The sequence below is a fragment of the Orcinus orca genome, chromosome 1, assembly GCF_937001465.1.
Source record: "Orcinus orca chromosome 1, mOrcOrc1.1, whole genome shotgun sequence".
Classification (NCBI taxonomy): domain Eukaryota; kingdom Metazoa; phylum Chordata; class Mammalia; order Artiodactyla; family Delphinidae; genus Orcinus; species Orcinus orca.
In genome coordinates this window covers 48,750,757-48,770,251 of record NC_064559.1, presented here as the reverse complement: position 1 = coordinate 48,770,251, position 19,495 = coordinate 48,750,757, and the positions used below count along the sequence as shown (strand labels likewise).

General features: G+C 43.2%; 2 protein-coding genes and 1 long non-coding RNA gene across 13 annotated transcripts in view; 2 read left to right on the top strand and 1 right to left on the bottom strand.

Moving 5' to 3' along the window:
• Nucleotides 1-19,495, top strand: part of NPL (N-acetylneuraminate pyruvate lyase) — a 216,786-nt gene that overhangs the window by 27,684 nt on the left and 169,607 nt on the right. For 3 of the 9 annotated variants that reach the window (XM_049702707.1, XM_049702614.1, XM_033437931.2), the window contains 2 exons: nucleotides 2,444-2,528; nucleotides 14,786-15,568. In XM_049702707.1, the coding sequence (XP_049558664.1) occupies nucleotides 2,444-2,528; nucleotides 14,786-15,277 (577 nt within the window). In that variant the 3' untranslated portion in view covers nucleotides 15,278-15,568. Of the gene's footprint in view, nucleotides 1-2,443; nucleotides 2,529-5,730; nucleotides 5,758-6,308; nucleotides 6,349-9,311; nucleotides 13,153-14,785; nucleotides 15,571-19,495 lie in introns of those variants that run through there. The other 6 variants (XM_033437932.2, XM_012534966.3, XM_033437934.2 and 3 more) reach the window with 5 other exon arrangements.
• On the bottom strand, nucleotides 13,177-19,018 carry LOC125963113 (uncharacterized). 2 transcript variants are annotated; one of them, XR_007474890.1, is made up of 3 exons: nucleotides 18,931-19,018; nucleotides 14,213-14,311; nucleotides 13,177-13,307 (listed from the first exon to the last, which is right to left on the bottom strand). It is a non-coding gene; the product is annotated as an uncharacterized LOC125963113 (long non-coding RNA). The 2 variants fall into 2 exon arrangements; XR_007474893.1 differs by lacking the exon at nucleotides 18,931-19,018 and adding an exon at nucleotides 17,297-17,324.
• Nucleotides 18,947-19,495, top strand: part of DHX9 (DExH-box helicase 9) — a 55,043-nt gene continuing 54,494 nt past the window's right edge. The window contains exon 1 of one of the 2 annotated variants that reach the window (XM_049699403.1): nucleotides 18,947-19,092. The gene's annotated coding sequence lies outside the window, so the exon portion shown is untranslated. The remainder of the gene's footprint in view (nucleotides 19,093-19,495) is intronic. The other variant, XM_004275203.4, reaches the window with a different exon arrangement.

Below are 19,495 nucleotides of genomic sequence, written 5' to 3'. Positions count from 1 at the left end.
TCTTTGCCACATTCTCTTAGTGAAAAGGAATGAACTAGGGCTTAGCACTTTGTTAGCGACTCAGTCACTCTTATAAGAAGCATCTGTTGCAGTTAGGGGTGAGGCACAGAAGCTGAGAGCATGCACAGAACTTCTTTATCAGAAATTATTTGGTTACAAATAACAGAAAGCCATTCAAACCAGCTTATGTGAAAGAAGGTAAGTTATTATAAAATACTGGGAAATTTCATAAAACCCAAGGGGAGGAAGTGCAGTGAGGTCTCAGAGAAGATGAGAACCTAAAACTGCCAAGCTCTCAACAGTCAAGGCAGACCGTTCTCCACCTGTGGTCCTTTGGACATCCCTTTATTTGCCTTTCTCTCCAGATGGGGTTTCTCTGCTTCAGCATGCATGTGGCCAGTCATGGGGCCCAAATGGGGCATCTCAGGATATCACTGGATAGCACTGCCAAGTCAGGTGTCCATGTAAGGTCCAGTCAGCTGCAGCTAGGAAGGTAGAATCAGTGGCCTGATGTCTACTCAGCAGAAGGCCTAGGGACGTTCAATTTGGCATATCCACTGCACATGTTAACCTAGTTCAGTAGCAATGTGCCTGCAAGCAGATTGACTGAACTATTTACATTAACTGAAAGTGTATTTCCTCCCTGTGGGAAAAGTACAGGGGAAGCAAAGTAATACTCATAGCATATCTCGGTGAGCATGGCTTTGACGAAGAGTAGTTGGGTTGGATGTAATGGTTTGTTCACTGAGCCAGGATGCCTGCAACATCCATCATCACTACAGGCCATTTCCTCCAAGGAAACCTGAATGCCTGGATCTGCTGACCTTGGAAATTTTTTTGTTTTTTTTCTGGCCCCCATACTAGGCATTTTTATTCTGTCAACAGAATCTGAAAGCAAAGTACATTTGATTACACTTCACTGCTCCTTAATTATGATCACATTCCTCTCTAAATGAGGATACATCTGAGACCCCTGGGATTCAAATTAGAGTATTCTGAAACCCCTTAGACATTCATGCACATATCGCGACTTTGGGTGTTTCACATCTGCAGGTAACGTATCTCAATGATTATATTTTATTCTTCCCTACTTTTTTACGAGAAGATAATGTGAACTTCACGTTCTCAGAATGCCTTGTATTGACTCCAGGGACTACACCTATGAAGTACCAACAATATTCTGTTCCTGGTACACCAAGATGAAACTCTTTTCTGATCCTGAGTTACTGTAGGAGAAGTCATTAGAAACTGGGGAAACATCTTTGCTCTGAATTTCTAGAACCTTCTGCCTTGCTGGTTTCTCTAAGAACTCAGTGATTAGTCTAAGATATTTGTCTTTATTGGTAGAGTTAGAGATTCTTTTTTAAGTCAGCAAGAACGTTTTATGATATCAAATAACATTCTCATCTCCATTTTTTCTGAAATGTAATAGAATAAGCAGTATGAAGGGATGGTAAGCTTCTCGACAACTCCGTTGCCCTTCTTTGAGACATAGTTTCTTCACAGCAAAATGGAAACCACACCTACCTCGCAGGGCTCTGAGAGGATTAGACATGGTTTATGTCAGGCACCCGGAATACAACAGTCAATAAATGGTCCTTGTATTATTATTATCCGTATTAATATTGTTACTAGAAACTAGTCTCTGGGTAACATATAACTTGGCAAAGAATTTAGGTAATCTGCTAGTATTTGCCCCTTTTACTGTGGTGCTACATTCACCCAGTTCCTCAGCATAGGGTTTTTGGGACCCACCTCAGATACTACATTTTTTTTTTTTAATATTTATTTATTTATTTATTTATTTATTTTTGGCTGTGTTGGGTCTTCGTTGCTGTGCGAGGGCTTTCTCTAGTTGCGGCGAGCAGGAGCCACTCTTCATCGCGGTGCGCGGGCCTCTCACTATCGCGGCCTCTCTTGTCGCGGAGCACAAGCTCCAGACGCGCACACGCAGCAGTTGTGGCTCACGGGTCTAGCTGCTCCGCGGCATGTGGGATCTTCCCAGACCAGGGCTCGAACCCGTGTCCCCTGCATTGGCAGGCGGACTCTCAACCACTGCGCCACCAGGGAAGCCCTCAGATACTACATTTTATCCACAGTTCTTACCTAGCATTGCACCTCTGTGTGCGCCCTGGGCCAGGTGTTGCCCTCAATCACTCCTTGCCAAATACACCTCTGTCTTTCACTTTTTTTCTAACTTTACCCTTTTCCTATTCTTCTCCCTTTTCTTTATTCCTTTTGGTGTTCTCTGCGTCCTCTGCACTGCTTAGTGTTGCTGGAAAACTCAGAACTGAAGACACCTGATCCTTTAATAGATTAGGGCCTAAAAATAGACTTCTGGAAGGCTTGGTAGATTTTTTCCCTTTTGAGCATTAGAGGGGTTTGAGGAGCTGGACCTTCTCGCTAAGTTATTGATCCTGAAGATGTGCTGTTTTCTTTCCAGTACCTATAACTACCTGGGGAAAAAGACAAACCAGATGTTGGAGGCTTTTGAACGGAAGGACTTCTCCTCGGCCCTGAACCATCAGGTAAGCTTTCTTTTCCCTTCGTATAAATCATAGCCTTTTTTCTTTCCCATTTGAGAATTCTTATTTTCTCTCATCAGCATTCCTACCACACCTGCCCTCCTTAAGATTGCCTAGCTGCTTCTTTCTGTATTTTCCTTCTTTTTCTTACTTTTTCTTGTTTAAAACCGAACCTGTGCCCATTATCCATGTTTCCTGCATGTCTCATCAGGACAGGCCCCACACAGGAATGACTCCTTTCTGTTCCTCCTAGAAATGATCTTATTTTTAGTCTACATTCAAAGTATTTTTATGACTGTGAAATAATGGTGATAGATTTTTGGGGAAATGACCACATGCCATCCCCTTGAGAACTTCACACCTGAGTCACCAGAGTATATAAGGAAGCTATGAGGCTGGTGATCTACAAAGGGGAGACTTAATCCAAAGTCAGAGCAGGTCAGTCCTCTTTGCCCTGGAAATGTGCTGAGAACTGAAAACATTCACCAGGCAGGAAACAAGAGCTGAATAGGTGATCTAAAAGGAGACACTGGCTTTGAAACAGGAAGAGAAAAGCAGCAGGATCTGAAGTGTTCCAGGGAAGACCCCTGGGGGAAATGGTGGCTGCTGTTAATGTTACAGGGAGGACAGCCTAGCTGTCCAGAGAAGGAAGAGCCTCACCGAAGGGTAGAACCAGCCCCACAGCTGGTAGTGTGTATACGTTAGGTAAACAGAATCAGGTGGAAAGAAATAGGGTAGGCACTACAGAGAAACTTCTGGAGGCCGAGAGGCCCAGGAACTTTCAGGATCATAAAAGTGACTGAGAGGAGTGTCCCAAGAAAATGAATGAGAATGAAAGGCATAAGCAAGATCAGAGCAGGTGGTCAGTCCCAGTAAGTTTAGATAAGGGATCTTTTGAACAGGACAGGCCACCATCAGGGCAATCAGAAATTACAGAGCAGAAGTCGCAAAGCATCCTGGAGGTTTGAGGGAGTGACCTGAGCTCCAACCAAGAAGAGAACAGGAGGAAGCAGTTGCCAGCAGTGATTAAATACATCCCTACCCTTTAACCCTGCACACTGAGCAAGCCTAAATCTACTTCCTACTTAACTTAAAGTTTAAATAGCTTATTTAATATTCACCTTTATTCAGCCCCAGACCAGGTGAAGCTGAAAGCAGGAACAGCGTAAGGACTTAGGAAGCTATGTCAACTAGATTAAACATTGGCAAGACTTTGGTTTATATTAAGATATGAAGTCTGAATTGTGTGGACTCTGCCATCTCTTTTCTTTTTTCTTAATTAGTTTATTTATTTGTTTATTTATCTTTGGCTGCCTTGGGTTTTCGTTGCTGTGCGCGGGCTTTCTCTAGTTGTGACAAGCGGGGGCTACTCTTTGTTGCAGTGCGCGGGCTTCTTATCGCGGGGGCTTCTCTTGTTGCGGAGCACGGGCTCTAGGCACGCGGGTTTCAGTAGCTGTGCCATACGGGTTCAGTAGTTGTGGCTCGCGGGCTCTAGAGCGCAGACTCGGTAGTTGTGGTGCACGGACTTTGTTGCTCTGCGGCACGTGGGATCTTCCCGGACCAGGGCTTGAGTCCGTGTCCCCTGCATTGGCAGGTGGATTATTAACCACTGCGCCACCAGGGAAGTCGCTGCCATCTCTTTTCATATACGATTTTCTTTTTCCTAAATTTCCCAGAAAAAATTATTTCTGAAAATTTCAACCTGTTCTGAGCTGAATGATGTGAAAATCGTAGGATGGAGTAAACTGTGAAACAGCTCTGATACGGAACCTTTCCACTTAGTGGTTTCTTTTATTGGCTGATTCAATTTCCATCTCTTTTTCTTTTTTTTCTTTTAGTCCTACTCAAATAAATCATCTCACCCAAAACAGTATTGCTAAGCAGTTTAGTTTACCACATTCTGTTTTTTCTTACAGAAAGCAAGTGTGAGCAGGTCTCATTTACTCACTTATTAATATACCATGGGCTGAACTGAATATATAATTTCAATAAAACTGGTCTCTGCCCTAAAGGAGTTTGCAGTCAAGTGAAGAAACAGATAAATAAAAAGTTAGGGCTAAACTTACTCATTCTCATGGACTTTATTTTTGGCTGTGTTGGTCTTCGTTGTGGCGGCGAGCGGGAGCTACTCTTCATTGTAGTGCGCGGGCTTCTCACTGCAGCGGCTTCTCTTGTTGCAGAGCACGGGCTCTAGGCGCGTGGGCTTCAGTAGTTGTGGCGCATGGGCTCAGTAGTTGTGGTGCACGGGCTTAGTTGCTCCGCGGCATGTGGGATCTTCCCGGACCAGGGCTCGAACCCGTGTCCCCTTCATTGACAGGCAGATTCTTAACCACTGTGCCACCAGGGAAGTCCATCATTCTCATGGACTTAAATGCCATCTGTTATATTTACAAAGTGAAATGACACATGTACAGAGATATTGCTTATAGCATTGTTTATACTAGCAAAAGATAGAAACAGCCCAAATATCCATCCATAAGGAAATGGTTAAATACATTATGTTTGAGTTATTTAATGGAATTATATACAGCCCTTTAGAAGGATGAGATACTTTTATATGCACACATCTGGAGAGGTCTCCATGATACATTAAGTGTAAAAAAAGCAACAAAGTAGAGACTTCTGAATGTAATGTGCCATACTTTGTGTGTTAGGGAAAAAAGAACATGTGCATTTATGTTTGTAAGGCTTGATACCAAAATTTTATTCTGCATTGACTTTTTTATTACTAGTATACAATTGATTAAAACAGCATAAAAGTAAAATGTTTTTGAAAATGCATCTCTTGATGAGATGAATGGGAATCTTTTTTTTAAGAATTGCTTCATGAATTTGTGGATGAATATCCTTTAATGCTAGGATGAGTTAAAGTTCAGCATCAATACTATTTCTGTTTTTTGCTTTTATAGAAATAAGTGCTGTGATACCCTGTTTATATACATTAGTAGATAAGAATGGAAGAAACTTTGGTATAGCAATGTCACTCAGTTCCTCGAGCAGTTTTTGAGTCATATGCTTGATCATTTAATGATTTTCAACTGACAACCTGAATCACAACATTAAAAGCAAAGTTGAAAGGAAAAAATTGAAAACCCTATGATTCTTGAGAGGACTTGTTATCCATTAATTAAAGGACTCACTCTGTCAGCTCTCTTTGTGGATGCCAATGCCAACATTTTGATTTGCTCCTTTATTTGGTTCCCAGAGGTGTCCCAAGGCAGTGATATAAGAGGTATGTCTTTATTTTTTCAAAAGTAGGAGAAGGACTGTGAACAGGGAAATATAAAAGGACAAGCTACACCTCCATTATGTGCAACTTCTTATTCTGATCAATTTTAGAAATAGCACTTACAGAAGTTGAGGGTCTAGAAATTGCCATAAATCTTAGCCTTGACCAAGTGCCCCTGAGGTATCTTGGAAAGTACCCTAGAGGTTAGAGTACCCCAGTTTGGAAACTGCACTAGCTGATAAGTTTACCTCTGTAACCTAGGTGGGTAAAGGTTGCCTTCCCCATCCTAACTCTCTATTGTACAATTCCTTCATTGGAGCTTCTTTTCTTCATGGGCTCATTTCATAAAAGCTTATATATATGAAAAGATCCTACCTTATCCTGGGTAGATCTCAGTCATCCTCACTTGGCTGTTCTTCTCCACTCCAACAGACCCTCAGAAGACTAAGGTGTGTGGACTTTTTAGTTTGGGGTTTCTGCAATTTGACCTCTAAATTCTTTAAATTATCACAGTTTAGTAATTACTGACTATAGATTTGTTTGTTCCTTTCCAGTTTTGTATTCAGAGATTTATCAACTTTGTGGTCAAACTAGGTAAGTTTCCCGCTTTGTCTCCTACTGGAGAGTGTAAAGGAAATAGACTTTCTCTGAGCGTTTCAGAGAAGGTGATGAGGGACTTTCATCACTTTCTCTGAGGGTTCAACAAGAACGCCTTTTAATCAGCTACAAGCAAAGTTTTATTCCTAATACTAACTTTCAGGGCCAATCCTATAAAATGGTGAAGTAAACCTAGTTGGAAGGTCTTGGCAACCTTCTACAAATCTCTCTCCTCCATCTTAGCACTTTGTTCACCTCCCCACTCTGCTCACACACCAATTTTTTTAACCCCTTCTCTCCTGCACCATCAACACTCCCTCCCTTTACTTGCCTCTGCTCATTAAAATTCTACTACCACACTATAACTGATGTAAGCCTAAGTGTTTAGAGGAAGGCAGTTTGAATACAGATCTTACTAAACTGTGAATGACTGACAGCTCTCCCAAGAGTATCTGCAATTTTAAAAGAGTTTATTAACACAAGTGAGCTGAAATGGATGGAGGTTTGAATAATATGACAATGTAAAGTTTGAGGGAAATACAGTGAATTTGAGTAGAGAAACCTCTCCACAGTCTCCTAAGTCTTATCCCATAACAAATGATCAATGCCACTATTCACTCCACTTCCGCAAGAGATTGGCCCTTCCTGAGGACCTGGGTCAAGTCCAGGAAAAGTTTTAGGTTTATTCTTGGCAGACCTCCTACCTTCCTTTCAGAGCCTTTCTGCCTCTTCCTGGCAACTCCTCCCAAGCCCTAAGCACCTATTATGTACCGTGCCCCTCATTCTCACAGGGTTTTCAGCCAACTCTTTATCCTTCAAAGACAATGCTTCCCATTTGCTTTTCCACTTTGATGATTTTTGTCCTATTTGTGTACCACCAGTACTGTTATTACCTAATATCATTCCCTTGTCCTAAGCAATACTTCTCACAAAATCGTGGGTTTAGCATGTGTTCCTAAAATGCATTAAAGTAGATTTTGAACTACTACTAGTTCTATAGTTTTTTAAAGAACTAAAAGTTTACCTGTACATGTAAGATCACTTTGCATACCAGCAGTGATTCTGCAGTAGTTTTGTAAAGTATAGCTGTACGGTATTAGCTGAAAGGATTTACTCTTTTGCCAGATTTTTGGCATTTTAAAAGAGGCCTCTTGAAGACAGGTTTTATGATCTAAAAGAACATATCTTTAAAGAGCTCGTTTCAGACTTCCTTGGGGGTTGGAGTTTTCATGGTTTAGTCAAAGAAAGACTTTTTTTTTTCTTTCAGTTTTTTTGAGATAAAACTGACGTGCAGCACTGTATAACCCTGTTTCTGTTTTATTATGTTTGTTCATTTTTTGTTTTTTAGGTTCCACATATAAGTGAGATCACACAGTATTTGTCTTTTTCTGTCTGACTTATTTCACTTAGCACAATGCCCTCTAGGTCCATCTGTGTTGTCACCAACAGCAAGATTTCATTTTTTTTATGGCTGAGTAATATTCCATTGTATATAAGAGAGACTTAATCTTAATAAACATGATAAAGCCTTATCATGAAGGTAGCTCTCAGTCTTCCACCATTCATAATAAGCCTAGGAGGGCCATTTTGCATTTAGCAAAGTATATTCTATATATTTAGCCAAGCTAGTATTTTTCTTCCCAATGCTCAATGGTTACTGTAACCAAATTACCTTAGTAAAAGAAAGTTACTTCTCATACCTTTGATCCAAGAGCAATAGCCAGTTAAGAAAACAAATATCTTCCTGTGCTGTATTCTGGATTACTTCCTTAGATCTACCTTCAAAATCACTGATTCTATCTTTAGCTATGTTTTCTACTGTTTAGTTTTACTGATTATATATTTTTAATTTCCAGCATTTCTTTCTGGCTTTTTCTTCCAGATCTTCCTGTTCTTTATTTATATGCCCTTCTCTTAGCCTATGGCTTCTATTCTTACGTTTATCTCTGTGAAGCCTCTTTCAGAATTTTGTATCATCTTTTCTCAGGATGTAAAATTTGTCAGTTGTGCATTTGCTGTCTCTCATGCAGCTTCTTTTTCCTTGTGTGCTTTGTAATTTTTAACTCTGATTTCATCTTCAGAGACAGCTGTTTTCTGGAGAATCCATCGTACTCTAGGTTGTGAGTTGTCCCATCAAATGATTTTACATTTGCCTCTGCTAGGACACTATAGTTTCATCAGTTCTAACCAGTCTTTAGGTATATTTCTTAGTATGGTTCCTGTACCAAGCACAGAATGCAAATACGGATCCAGCATTCATATATGGCACAGGCTTGGGATTTCATTTATATGATTTTTTTCCTTCCACACCCTGGCAGAAGTCATGCTTCCTTGCCTCTCAGACCAGTGGGCCAGTTTTTTTTTCTATTTCTTTTCATAGAAGGCTGGCTACCAGTTTTATATGGGGAGTTTAATTCCAGCTCTTTGCTGTGTACAGACTCAAGGCTTCGTCTTGCATTCCTGCCCTAGTCTAAAACAGCAGCATTGAGTCATAAACTACCTTAAATAGTGCATTTCTCAGGTACTTCTTAGATTTGTTTGAACTAAATTGTGACCTAGTGACCAAGTCCTACATCATTCAATCCACAACAGTGTATCCCTGAATCAGATTATCCTCATGGACCACTGGCTTCAGCAACTCCTTACTACTCTGACCTCTTTATTCCTGATACTTCTCGTTCCTCCTTCTTGCTTCTGAGGTTGACTTTGAGTCTCACTTTGTTTTGTTTTACAGTTTGTCAATTTGTTCAAAAGTTTCCAGCATTTCTATATGTTTAAAGCAGGAATAGGGATTTCCTACATCTGCTCAGTCTGCCATATTGACAAGAAATGTTCCCATCTTTTAGTTCCACTTTATCCTGTTATAGTAATCACTGTAAGAATATGATCTCTTCTTTCGAGTGTTTGTGGCAAAGTGGACAGTGCCAGCCATGTTTCCTCATTTATATTTTCCTGTCTAGGTTTTGGAGTGTCGCAGACCAAAGCCATCATGACTCTTGTCTCTGGGATTCCAATGGGCCCACCCCGGCTTCCACTACAGAAAGCCTCTAGGGAGTTTACTGATAATGCAGAAGCTAAACTGAAAAGCCTAGATTTCCTTTCTTTCACTGATTTAAAGGATGGAAACTTGGAAGCTTGTAGCTAGTGCCTCTCTATCAAATCAGGGTGTGTACGTTGAGATATAATCCACTTTGAGTACTGCATTCATTTCTCAAAAACTTTTTAGATGAGTTTGAACTAAACTTTCCTAGCAAATGAAATCTTGCATCAATCAACAAGTATTTAAATACCTACTATGATCTTTTAAAAGTTTAAATTTATGAAGGGGCAAAAACTCTAAAAGGAGTTATGAGCCCTAAGTCATTCAATATGTCACAGAATTTTGGTGGAGAAGTTTTTGCATAAATGGATAATATGGAATCAAGAGGAAAATTGTAATTGATTAATTCCATCTGCCTTTGGGAGCTCCCAATATCTTGATTTCTGGTTGTTAATCCTATTTTAAAGTTTTCTAATTTTTTTTTTTTTTAAAGTTTTCTAATTTTAAACCACCATAATGTACTTTCATTTTAATAAATATTCATTTGGAATCTAGGACAACTCTGAGCTATTGCATTTAGGCAGACATGCTAACTTTAATGCCAGATTACAGTGAGACTCAACTATGCACAACTGTTAACAAACCAGTTCACTTGGCTGCTCAGTCTAACTCTAGAATATCTGCTTTCGGATTAATTGCGATGTCGCAGTTTTCCCCAAAAACATTGGGTCAGGTGAAGACTTGCTTCAGTTACTATAACTAAAGGGCCATTAGGGTGGTTTTCACATAACAAAGGAAAGGCCTTCCCCAAAGATGAATTCAAGTCTCTAATTGTTGCTATAGAGAACTTCTCAAAGTTTCAAAGAGCTCTCTGCTCTGGGCACCACAAACTTCCCCTTTCCTCACTGAGAAGTGTCCCTCAACAGTGCCCTGAATTATTGGAAATGAAAGCCAGCATCCCTTCTGCCGTGAGCCCAGGGGCTACTTACTGTTATTTCCCAGTCACATTTTCACACAGTCACTTTTCAGTGATAAGAGATTTAGGGAGGACCTAAAGATTTAACTTTAACTTTCTCTACACACCTTCTTTACTTTTTTCTTTTTCTGGACTATATAACTGGCTGCTCAGTCTCCTCTCTAACAAACCCTGGTACATGCCTTCCAGTAACAAAGTGTACTGATGGTCAATCCTTAGTGATTTTAAACTGGACTATCCAGTCTAATAACTACCTAAGATTTTATTTTGTTTCTTATCTAATTAGTCTGCTCATTGGCAGAGGAAAAGTATTTGAAATTCATATCAGTTTACTCTATTTTTTAATTTTTAAAAATTAAAAAAGTGTTTGCAAAATGAGAGTTTGAAATGATCAGTGGATTTAATTATCTTTGCTACCCTTCTCTTTATATCTCCTCACTCCTTTTTTGCCCAGGAATAAAACACACTGTTTTCTCCTATTTCTCTCACCTTTAGGAGTAAGGTATCTGAATTAGAAATTGAACCACGGTGGCTTATGTGAGCTTATATTCTACCTCACTGAAACTTTTCTCTATAGCCGTTAATTTCCTGAAAGAAGAACAGTGAGGTTTTTGCTAGTCTTTGGTTCTGAGGATGTCATATCCCTACTTAATGATACTAAAGCCAAATTAATTTTTCAGTGAAGATAAATATTGGATATCCACTAAGCAATGAACTCTGCTTTTCTTTTTTTGCTCTTCTGAAATTAGTGCTTAGAGGGCTTTTAACATGATTAATGAGATCTTGTGAACACAAAGTTAGTTAAACAAAATGACCAAGGGCTGAGTTTAGCTCTATGTATTTTAACATCCAACTCCGTAGAAACAAGGGACTTCTCTGGTGGCACAGCGTTTGGGACTCCATGCTCCCAGTGCGGGGGGCCTGGGTTCGATCCCTGGTCTGGGAACTGGATCCCACATGCATGCCGCAACTAAGGAGCCTGTGAGCCGCAGATAAGGAGCTGGCCTGCTGCAACTAAGACCCAGTGCAACCAATCAGGGAAGCACAAAAGAGAAAACCATTCTACAATTTAATACATACAGTGTCATTAGTGGTTTTTTACAGTTTGCTTTTGAGGATAATCTACTGAATTTTTCTGCCAGTGACATTTCAGAGTGAAGTTGTCTTCAGGAGTACACTTCCACAGAGAATCAAGAGTATAACAGTCCAATATATTTTACAGGTGATACCTGACAGTTTATGAGTAGCTGCAGATCACTTTTTTCTCCATTTTTTCCCCAAAGTCTTGGATGATGAACAGGAATCATGACTTTCACCACCACTATAGTGCTCATATAAAGTTTTAGCAGCTTTCAAAATGGAGTTAGGAGAATTCAGGCCAACAAGTTGGCCCAGAACGTATTTCTTTAGTGGTTCCCTTAGCCATCTGGTTACCTGGATGAGTTTGAACATATGGATGTGCCAGAAGCTCAGGAGTGGATACCCTCTGTTTAGGGTCCCTTAGTAAACAACACTTTAACACATCTTGAAGAAGGTATAAATGGAAAATAGGGAAAGGTGTTTAGCAACGTCACTGGGAAGCCTGTGCAGAGTGCACCTAAATGCAAGTCACATCACACTAATTTGTTTGTGTTGGCCTTCTAGAGGAAGGAAAACCATTAGAAAACTTCCAGGTTTTTTTTTTTTTTTTTTAAAAAAGAAAGAAACAAATGAATGTTATACAGCAGTGGGTTGCTAATAATGCCTTTAAACAAAAGTAAAATTTTGGAATATTATGAATTTATTGTTATCTTTGAATTTAGCATTTAATGTCAAAACTACAGTAATGATGTGAAATATCTTATTTATCACAGTACTAAAAGCTGATTTTTAGCATCTTTTCCAAAGTGGAAATCTGAGATTAGTTCATTGGAGATGGTTGGAAGGTCAAAGTGATTTCAGGGACTGGTTTTGTTACTGAGTCCAACAGCACCTCTTAGCCAGTGTTATCCATAAGATTTCAGTCCAAGGAGTAGTAGAGAGTTGGGTTCAATATAGTATGAAATGGAAAACAGTATAACATGGTTTTGTGGGAGGCAGGGTTGGCCTTATGCTTCTCTGTCTGACCTCAGGCTGTGTGGGTTCAAGTCCCAGCTCCACCACTTACTATCTGTGTGACTACAGCGTTATGTTTTTAAATATAAATTTATTTATTTTATTATTTTATTTCATTTACTTTGGGCTGAGTTGGGTCTTTGTTGCTGCTTGGAGCTTTCTCTAGTTGTGTCGAGTGGGGGCTACTCTTCATTGCGGTGCACGGGCTTCTCATTGCCTTGGCTTCTCTTGTTGTGGAGCACGGGCTCTAGGCACGCAGGCTCAGTAGTTGTGGCTCACGGGCTCAGTAGTCGTGGCTCACAGGCTTAGTTGCTCCGCAGCCTGTGGGATCTTCCTGGACCAGGGCACGAACCCGTGTTCCCTGCATTAGCAGGTGGATTCTTAACCACTGCGCCACCAGGGAAGTCCCTACAACATGTTATTTAACTTCTCAGCCGTTCATTTATCTCATTGATAGCATGAGAATTATAATATTTATCTTCTGGGGTTATTATGAGGATTACACATATGAAGAAGGTCTCAGAATAGTGTCTGGCACACCTTAGGCACAGTGAAGTGTTAGTTATTGTTAGTTTTTATAGCTATCCAAGGCATTCAGTGTATGTTCTTTATACAACAGAGAGAAGCATTACATTGCTGCTAAACCTTTTAACTCAATAGGTGCCAAAATAAAGTCGAAAATGATACGAAACCCAAGAATTGAAATTTGCATTTATTATTACTGGAGTCCAGATCATAGTGCCACCCTCAGATTTTTTCGTAGGTTGGGAATTTCTGACTGTCCTTCTAACAGCAGAGGATGGGGAATGGAAAATATCTGTGGGTTCTTGAATGATCCATGTATCACTATTTGGAACAAACAAAATGAGAGAATGACTTTTGCTAAGTGATTTCAGAGGAACAAGCAGGTCAAAGAGGCATAGATGAAAAAAGTCATCATCATTGAAAGATTTGAAGTATTTATGTGTGTATGGGATAGGAAGGTATGTGACATGACTTTTTGTTTTAAAAATGACACTCTTGAAGCAGTGTGATGAGTAGATTGGAAGACAGACTGGGAACAGGTAAACCGTTAGGTGGCCTATTGTGATAGGTAACCAATGGTGGAGCCACTAAGGAAGTGGCAGCAGGGATGGAGGGGAGGGAATGGAACGAAAAATATTTAGAAAGAATCAACAGAACCTAGATATGGAAGATACAGTTGACCCTCTGTATGTGCGGGTTCCACATCCAAGGATTCAACCAACTACAGAAGGGAAATATTTAAAAAAAAAAAAAAAAAAATTCCAAAAGGTTCCAAAAAGCAAAACTTGAATATGCCTCATACTGGTAACTATTTACGTAACATTTACATTGTAGGTATTATAAGAAATCTAGAGATGATTTAAAGTATACAGGAGGATATCCTATAGGTTATATGCAAACACTATGCCATTTTATTTAAGGAACTTGAGCATCTGTGTATTTTGGTATCTGCAAGGGTCCTGGGACCAATCCCCTGTGGATACTGAGGGACGATTGTACTTGCATTTGTTCTTTATTTTATGTAACAAATCACCCCTAAACTTAGCAGCTTAAACCTGGAAACATTTATGAATTCACACAATTTCTGAGGGTTGGGAACGAGGAGCAGCTTAACTGGGTGGTTGTGCACAGAGTTTGTCAGAAGGTTGCAGTCAAGCTATCGGTTAGAGCTTTACTCATCTCAAGGTTCAATTGGAGCTGGAGAACCTGCTTCTAGATTCACTTACCTGTAGTTGTGGGCAGGCCTCTGTTCCTTGCTGGCTCTTGGCCAGAGGCTTCAGTTTCTCACAACATTATGGCAGCTTCCTTCACCCAGAAAGGGAGATCTGAGAGAGAGATCCACGAGAGAGAGAGAGAGATGGCACACAAGTGAGCCAGAGCTCAAAATAGAAGCCACAGTCTTTTAAAGCAATCTCAGAAGTAGCCTACTATCCCCTTCTGTATGCTATTAGTCAAAAAGGACAACCCTAGGACAATGTAGGATGGGACTACACAGGGAATGAATTCCAGGAGGAGAGGATCATTGTTGGCCATGTTGAAGGTTGCCTACCACAATAATAAAAGAAACAGAATTGACACCCAGGAATCAAAGCCTGTGGGACATCATGTAGAGAGGCCCACCAAGCGTTTATGTATATTGATCTGGAGTTCAAAAGGTTTGGATAGGAGATAGAGGTTTAGAGGGTATCAACACATAGATAGTAGTTGAAACCATGGGAAGAATAAGATTGTCCAGGCAGAGCATATATAGAGTGCTAAGAACAGAAACTGGGCATGATTGGCATTTGGTGTGCTTACAGAGGAAGTTGCATAGGAGTCTGAGATGGACTGATCGGAGACAAGAGAGCAGAGCTGTGCTCAGAGGAACTCCAAAGTCCTCAAATGTGAGGGGTGGTGATGCTCAGAGAAGATTTGCTTCAGGAGTCTTATCCTTAGAGGAGAATGCAAAGCTCAGAGGAAAATGGGCAGCTGGCAAATGTCACCAGCCCCAAAGGACCAGGGTCTCCCAGCCACCGCTGAAGTCCTCTTTGAAGCGTGGAAAGCCCTGGAACCTCAGCAGTTGGGTACTATGTAGGTTCCATTCCCAACCACCTTGTTGCTCGGGACACAGACTCTTGGGCAGCTCAGAAGCAGCACAACTCACCATCGACTTCCCAAGCTGCAGGGCAGGAGGCTGGAGCTGGAAGACCAGCATCCACCCCACCCCTGGCTCAAGGGAAGGGAAGACTAAACCCAGGGCAGCTGAAGGACCTGCCCAGACCAAGGCCAGTGGTGAGCTGGTAAATGGTTGACAACTGGCTCTGGCAGAGGATGAGGGGGAAAGGGCCCAGACTTGTAGCATTTGCCTATTTCTATGGTTAGATACTCCCACCATGGGATGAGGATCAAGATGGCAGAGTAAGAGGATGTGGAGCTTACCTCCCCCTATAAATACATCAAAAACACATCTACGTGTGGAAAAAGTCTCACAGAAAACTAACCGGAAACTGGCAGAAGAACTCCTGTGCAACTAAGGCTGCAAGAAAGATTCCCATGTAATCAGGTAGTGTTACCGAGTCCAAGCTCGCTCTGCTTGTCGCACGACACTGCAATAAATCGGGAGACAAGGTGCTGAGGCAGACCAAGAAGATGGCCGACTAGTGTCTCAAAAAACCATCTTATGGGGTCTGGATGCCAGTTTCTTTTATAGAACAGAGAGGGGGAGGAGGTGAGGAAGTAAAGTAAAAAGGCCACAAGTTTTGCAAATATCCCCTGGAATGGCCAGCCTCGGGGAGGGGATGTGTTAATTTCTTCTTTCTCTCAGCCATTCACAGGTGGACAGGGTCGGGATGTTTCCCTGAACAAAGGCACTTTGTTTTAACATTCAGGCAGAGGGGCAGGGTTCCCTGAGGCAGGCCATTGTATAGACAGTATCCTTTTAGTGAACAATTAGCAACAAAAAGCAAACGTTAAAGTAAAGAAGCAGGGCTTCCCGGGTGGCTCAGCCTGCTGATGCAGGGGACACGGGTTTGTGCCCAGTCCGGGTGGATCCCACATGCCGCGGAGTGGCTAGGCCCGTGAGCCATGGCCGCTGAGCATGCGCGTCCGGAGCCTGTGCTCCGCAACGGGAGAGGCCACAACAGTGAGAGGCCCGCGTACTGCAAAAAATAAAATAATAATAATAATAAATAAAGTAAAGAAGCAGATCCAACATGGAGTCAGGGTTGGGTCTTCCCTGTTACAGTAGGATGGGAAGAAAGGCATCGGGTGGAGACCTGTGACTTTGGGAGGGGACTAAGGAAAAGGGATATCGCACAGGTGGACACTAGCCCTGAGGAGTGATCAGGGTGAGCCACACACTGGGCATTCGAGTCCTGGGGTCCTACGCAGAAGGATAAGCCCCTTTGGCTGCTTGGAGGACCACTGGGACAGATAAAAAGGCTGGAGGAGCCTAGACTCCACTTGTGAGGAGTGCGCAGGTGCTGGTTTGCCATCAGACACGGTGGAGAGAGGTCTGCCCTAGCGGCTGCCTCCTTGCTATGCTCCCCAGTCTGAGCTAAGAGAACACCCTGGCCCCACTTATTCCACACCACAGCTTGGCAATGGACCTAGGGCAGCCAGGACCTGGGAAAAGACTTGATCTAGGGATGCCTAGGTAACCCAGGGGCCTGGGGTGTGGTCCAGGAGGGGCAGCCGTGGCCATTGTTGGCACTCACTCAAACAGCACCACAGAAGCAGTCCAGACTTCTCATGGCAGCCCAGCCACTTAAACCACTATGACCCTCAGTCCCAGCCTGGTGAATGCACTGGCCCCAACCTCTCCATACCGTAACTTTGCATTAGATGTGGGATGGCCACAACTGGGGAAAAGACATGACTTTGGGCTGCTTCTGAGCAGAGCTGTAGATGCCTACAAAGGCAGCACATTGAACATCTGTAAGCACACAAGCCCCATTTACTTCACCACTCCCCTCCTTTGAGGCAAAGGCTTCAGTGCGGGGAGTAGTAAAAACATACACTTAAAGAGAACAAAGCCAGCCTGAGTCCGACCCTCAGGGCTCTGGCTCCAGCAACTGGGAGCAGAGCCCACCCCTGACAGTGTGGTGACAGCCACTGAACAGAGAGGAAGTCCCACCTCACACCGTGCACAGGCTCTAGCTCCTCCAGCACCAGTCACACCCCCTATCAAGGTGATAGTGGCCAGCACACCCTGAGAAAAGATGTGGCTGGTGTCCGCATGAAATCCAGTCCTCACACCAGAGACACTGGGCAAACAGCCTACATAGGGATGCTCCCACATAAAAACACCTATTCAAGACTACAACAGTTACCTGTTTTCACCTAAATTCATAAAGACAGAGAAAGTTAAGTAAAATAAAAAGACGGAGGAACTACTCTCTGTAAGGCCAAGTGGCCCGAGGCAGGGGAACACAATCAGATTCACAGGTTGCATCAGACCAAATTCTCCGGACCACCCAGTTCCCGAAACTGCCCTGGAGACATTCCGGACCACCCAGTTCCAGAAACTGACCTGGGGACTTTGAACCCGGCCCAGCCTTCCCGCCTTTCGAGGGGCGGGACCAACGGTCCCCCAGGATACCCGAAAAGACCACCAAATAAGGAATACCCTGCGCCCTCCCAGATTCACCACAGCCCTTTCCCTTCTTCCCCTATCAAATCTTGCCCAACCCTCTCCCGGGTGCGACTTCTTTGCCCCCTTTCTCTCGGACCAGTGAACCTCGCCCGGGAGCGCTCCCTAATAAAGCTCACTTGAAGCTTTCCTCTGTTTCGCGGTGCCGTTTGTTAAGATCCGACCTTACACTCTCAATTGAAAGAGCAACAGAAAACCCCAGAAAAAATAATGAAACATATAATCAGTCTACCAGACAATGAATTCAAGAAGTTGGTAATAAAAATGCTGTGTTCATTATCTGCTACAAAACACTTGCAATTCACTTATGCTAGTTGGGTTTCACTTACCATAAAAAAAAAAAAACCTGCTGCTTTAAGCACCCTGGAAGGGGACAAAGAAACAAAAGATTAACGTGTTTCCCCGAATGATTTTGTTCCTCTTTGAAGAGAGCAAACACATGGAGAAAATAAAAGAATGAGTAATGCTCGAGAATGCTGTGTTATTCTGATCATGGGAGCAACAGAGTTTTAAAGGGATTAATCACAGTAAGCTAGAAGAGTTGGGAAAAAACGTAGTGAAAGAGGTGAAATATGAGGATGATAGGTATGATGGGGCCTGATAATTGATTAGCCTGGATTCTGTGGAACAACCCCAGGTGAAATATTTTGTATTGTTGCCTCCGTGGGAAGCACTAGAGTTCAAAAACTTAAGTGACTACTACAATCGTTAAGAATCCAGTTTATTCCAAAGACTCTGAAGACAAGAGGCTATCCAATGTGAGCAAAAGCAACCTTGCAGTTTTTGTCTATTCATTAAACTAGTTTTTACTGAGCACTGGAGGTACCAAGCACTGCAGCGAGCTAGCCAGGCAGGGTTCCCGCCTTCACTGAGCTTATGTCTTTCAGGAGACGTTCACGTTAGAGTATCTGACTTACTCCACCACCACCTACTGAACACCTATTGTGTGCCACATACACATGATAAGCTCCCTTCACATGCCATCCTGTTCAATTGCCTCAACAACCCTATAAAGTTAGCACCTGAGATTTCCAGTTCTGTCTTCGAAGGGCACCTCATCTATCACAGGTCCCTATGACAGAAGCTGCAAAACATTTTGCTGCATTAAAATGCTACAGGTCCCTAACTCGCAAAAAACTTTCAAAAGTAGGTATTGCACTACAGGAAGAAGCAGGGCTGGGGCGCCCGGGGCTAGGCGCAGCGGATCTCCCAGCCAACGAGACTCTACCAGCAGCTTGGTAGCTGCAGCCCCGCCCCTCCCTCTGGGCGCCCTTTGTCCCAGGCTCGCTTTCTGCGCATGCTTAGCGCACTGACCCCGCCCTCCTTGGCGCCGCGACCGGAGCCATTTCGCCGCCGCCGCTGCTGCCTCTGACTCCGTGCGTGTGGGTTTGCGTTCGCTGTGTGTCCGTCGCTAAGGCCGAAGCCACGGACGGTCCTAAGAGGGCTGTGCTCTCGGGTACCAGGAAGCGGACGCCGGTAAGGGAAAGACGTCCTTGTCACCCTTTGGGCCCCGCGGCTCTGCCGCCTGGCTTTGTTGCCAGGCGCGGGCGGCGGGGGCGGGGAGGGGGAGGGGAGCCGCCCCGCCGGGTTCCCGGATTGCGCGTTGCGTGCTGCTGGCCGCGCCGCGCTTGCGCTGTTCGGGGCCGCGAGGTGGCCCCCGGTTCCCCGCGCAGCTTGTCACGGTCCCGGCTCCGGAGCAATCAGACCCCACTTCCTCCTCCGCGTTGCTCGCGGCGGTGGCGCTGTCGCCGTCGCCACAGAGTGAAAGGGGGTGAATCGTCTGAGGGTGAGCCCGTCGAGGCGCCACCCACGCCTAGGGCCCATGCCACAAATACTGGGTGCTGTCCTGCGGGTGCTGTGGACAGAGTAAACAGGTTAG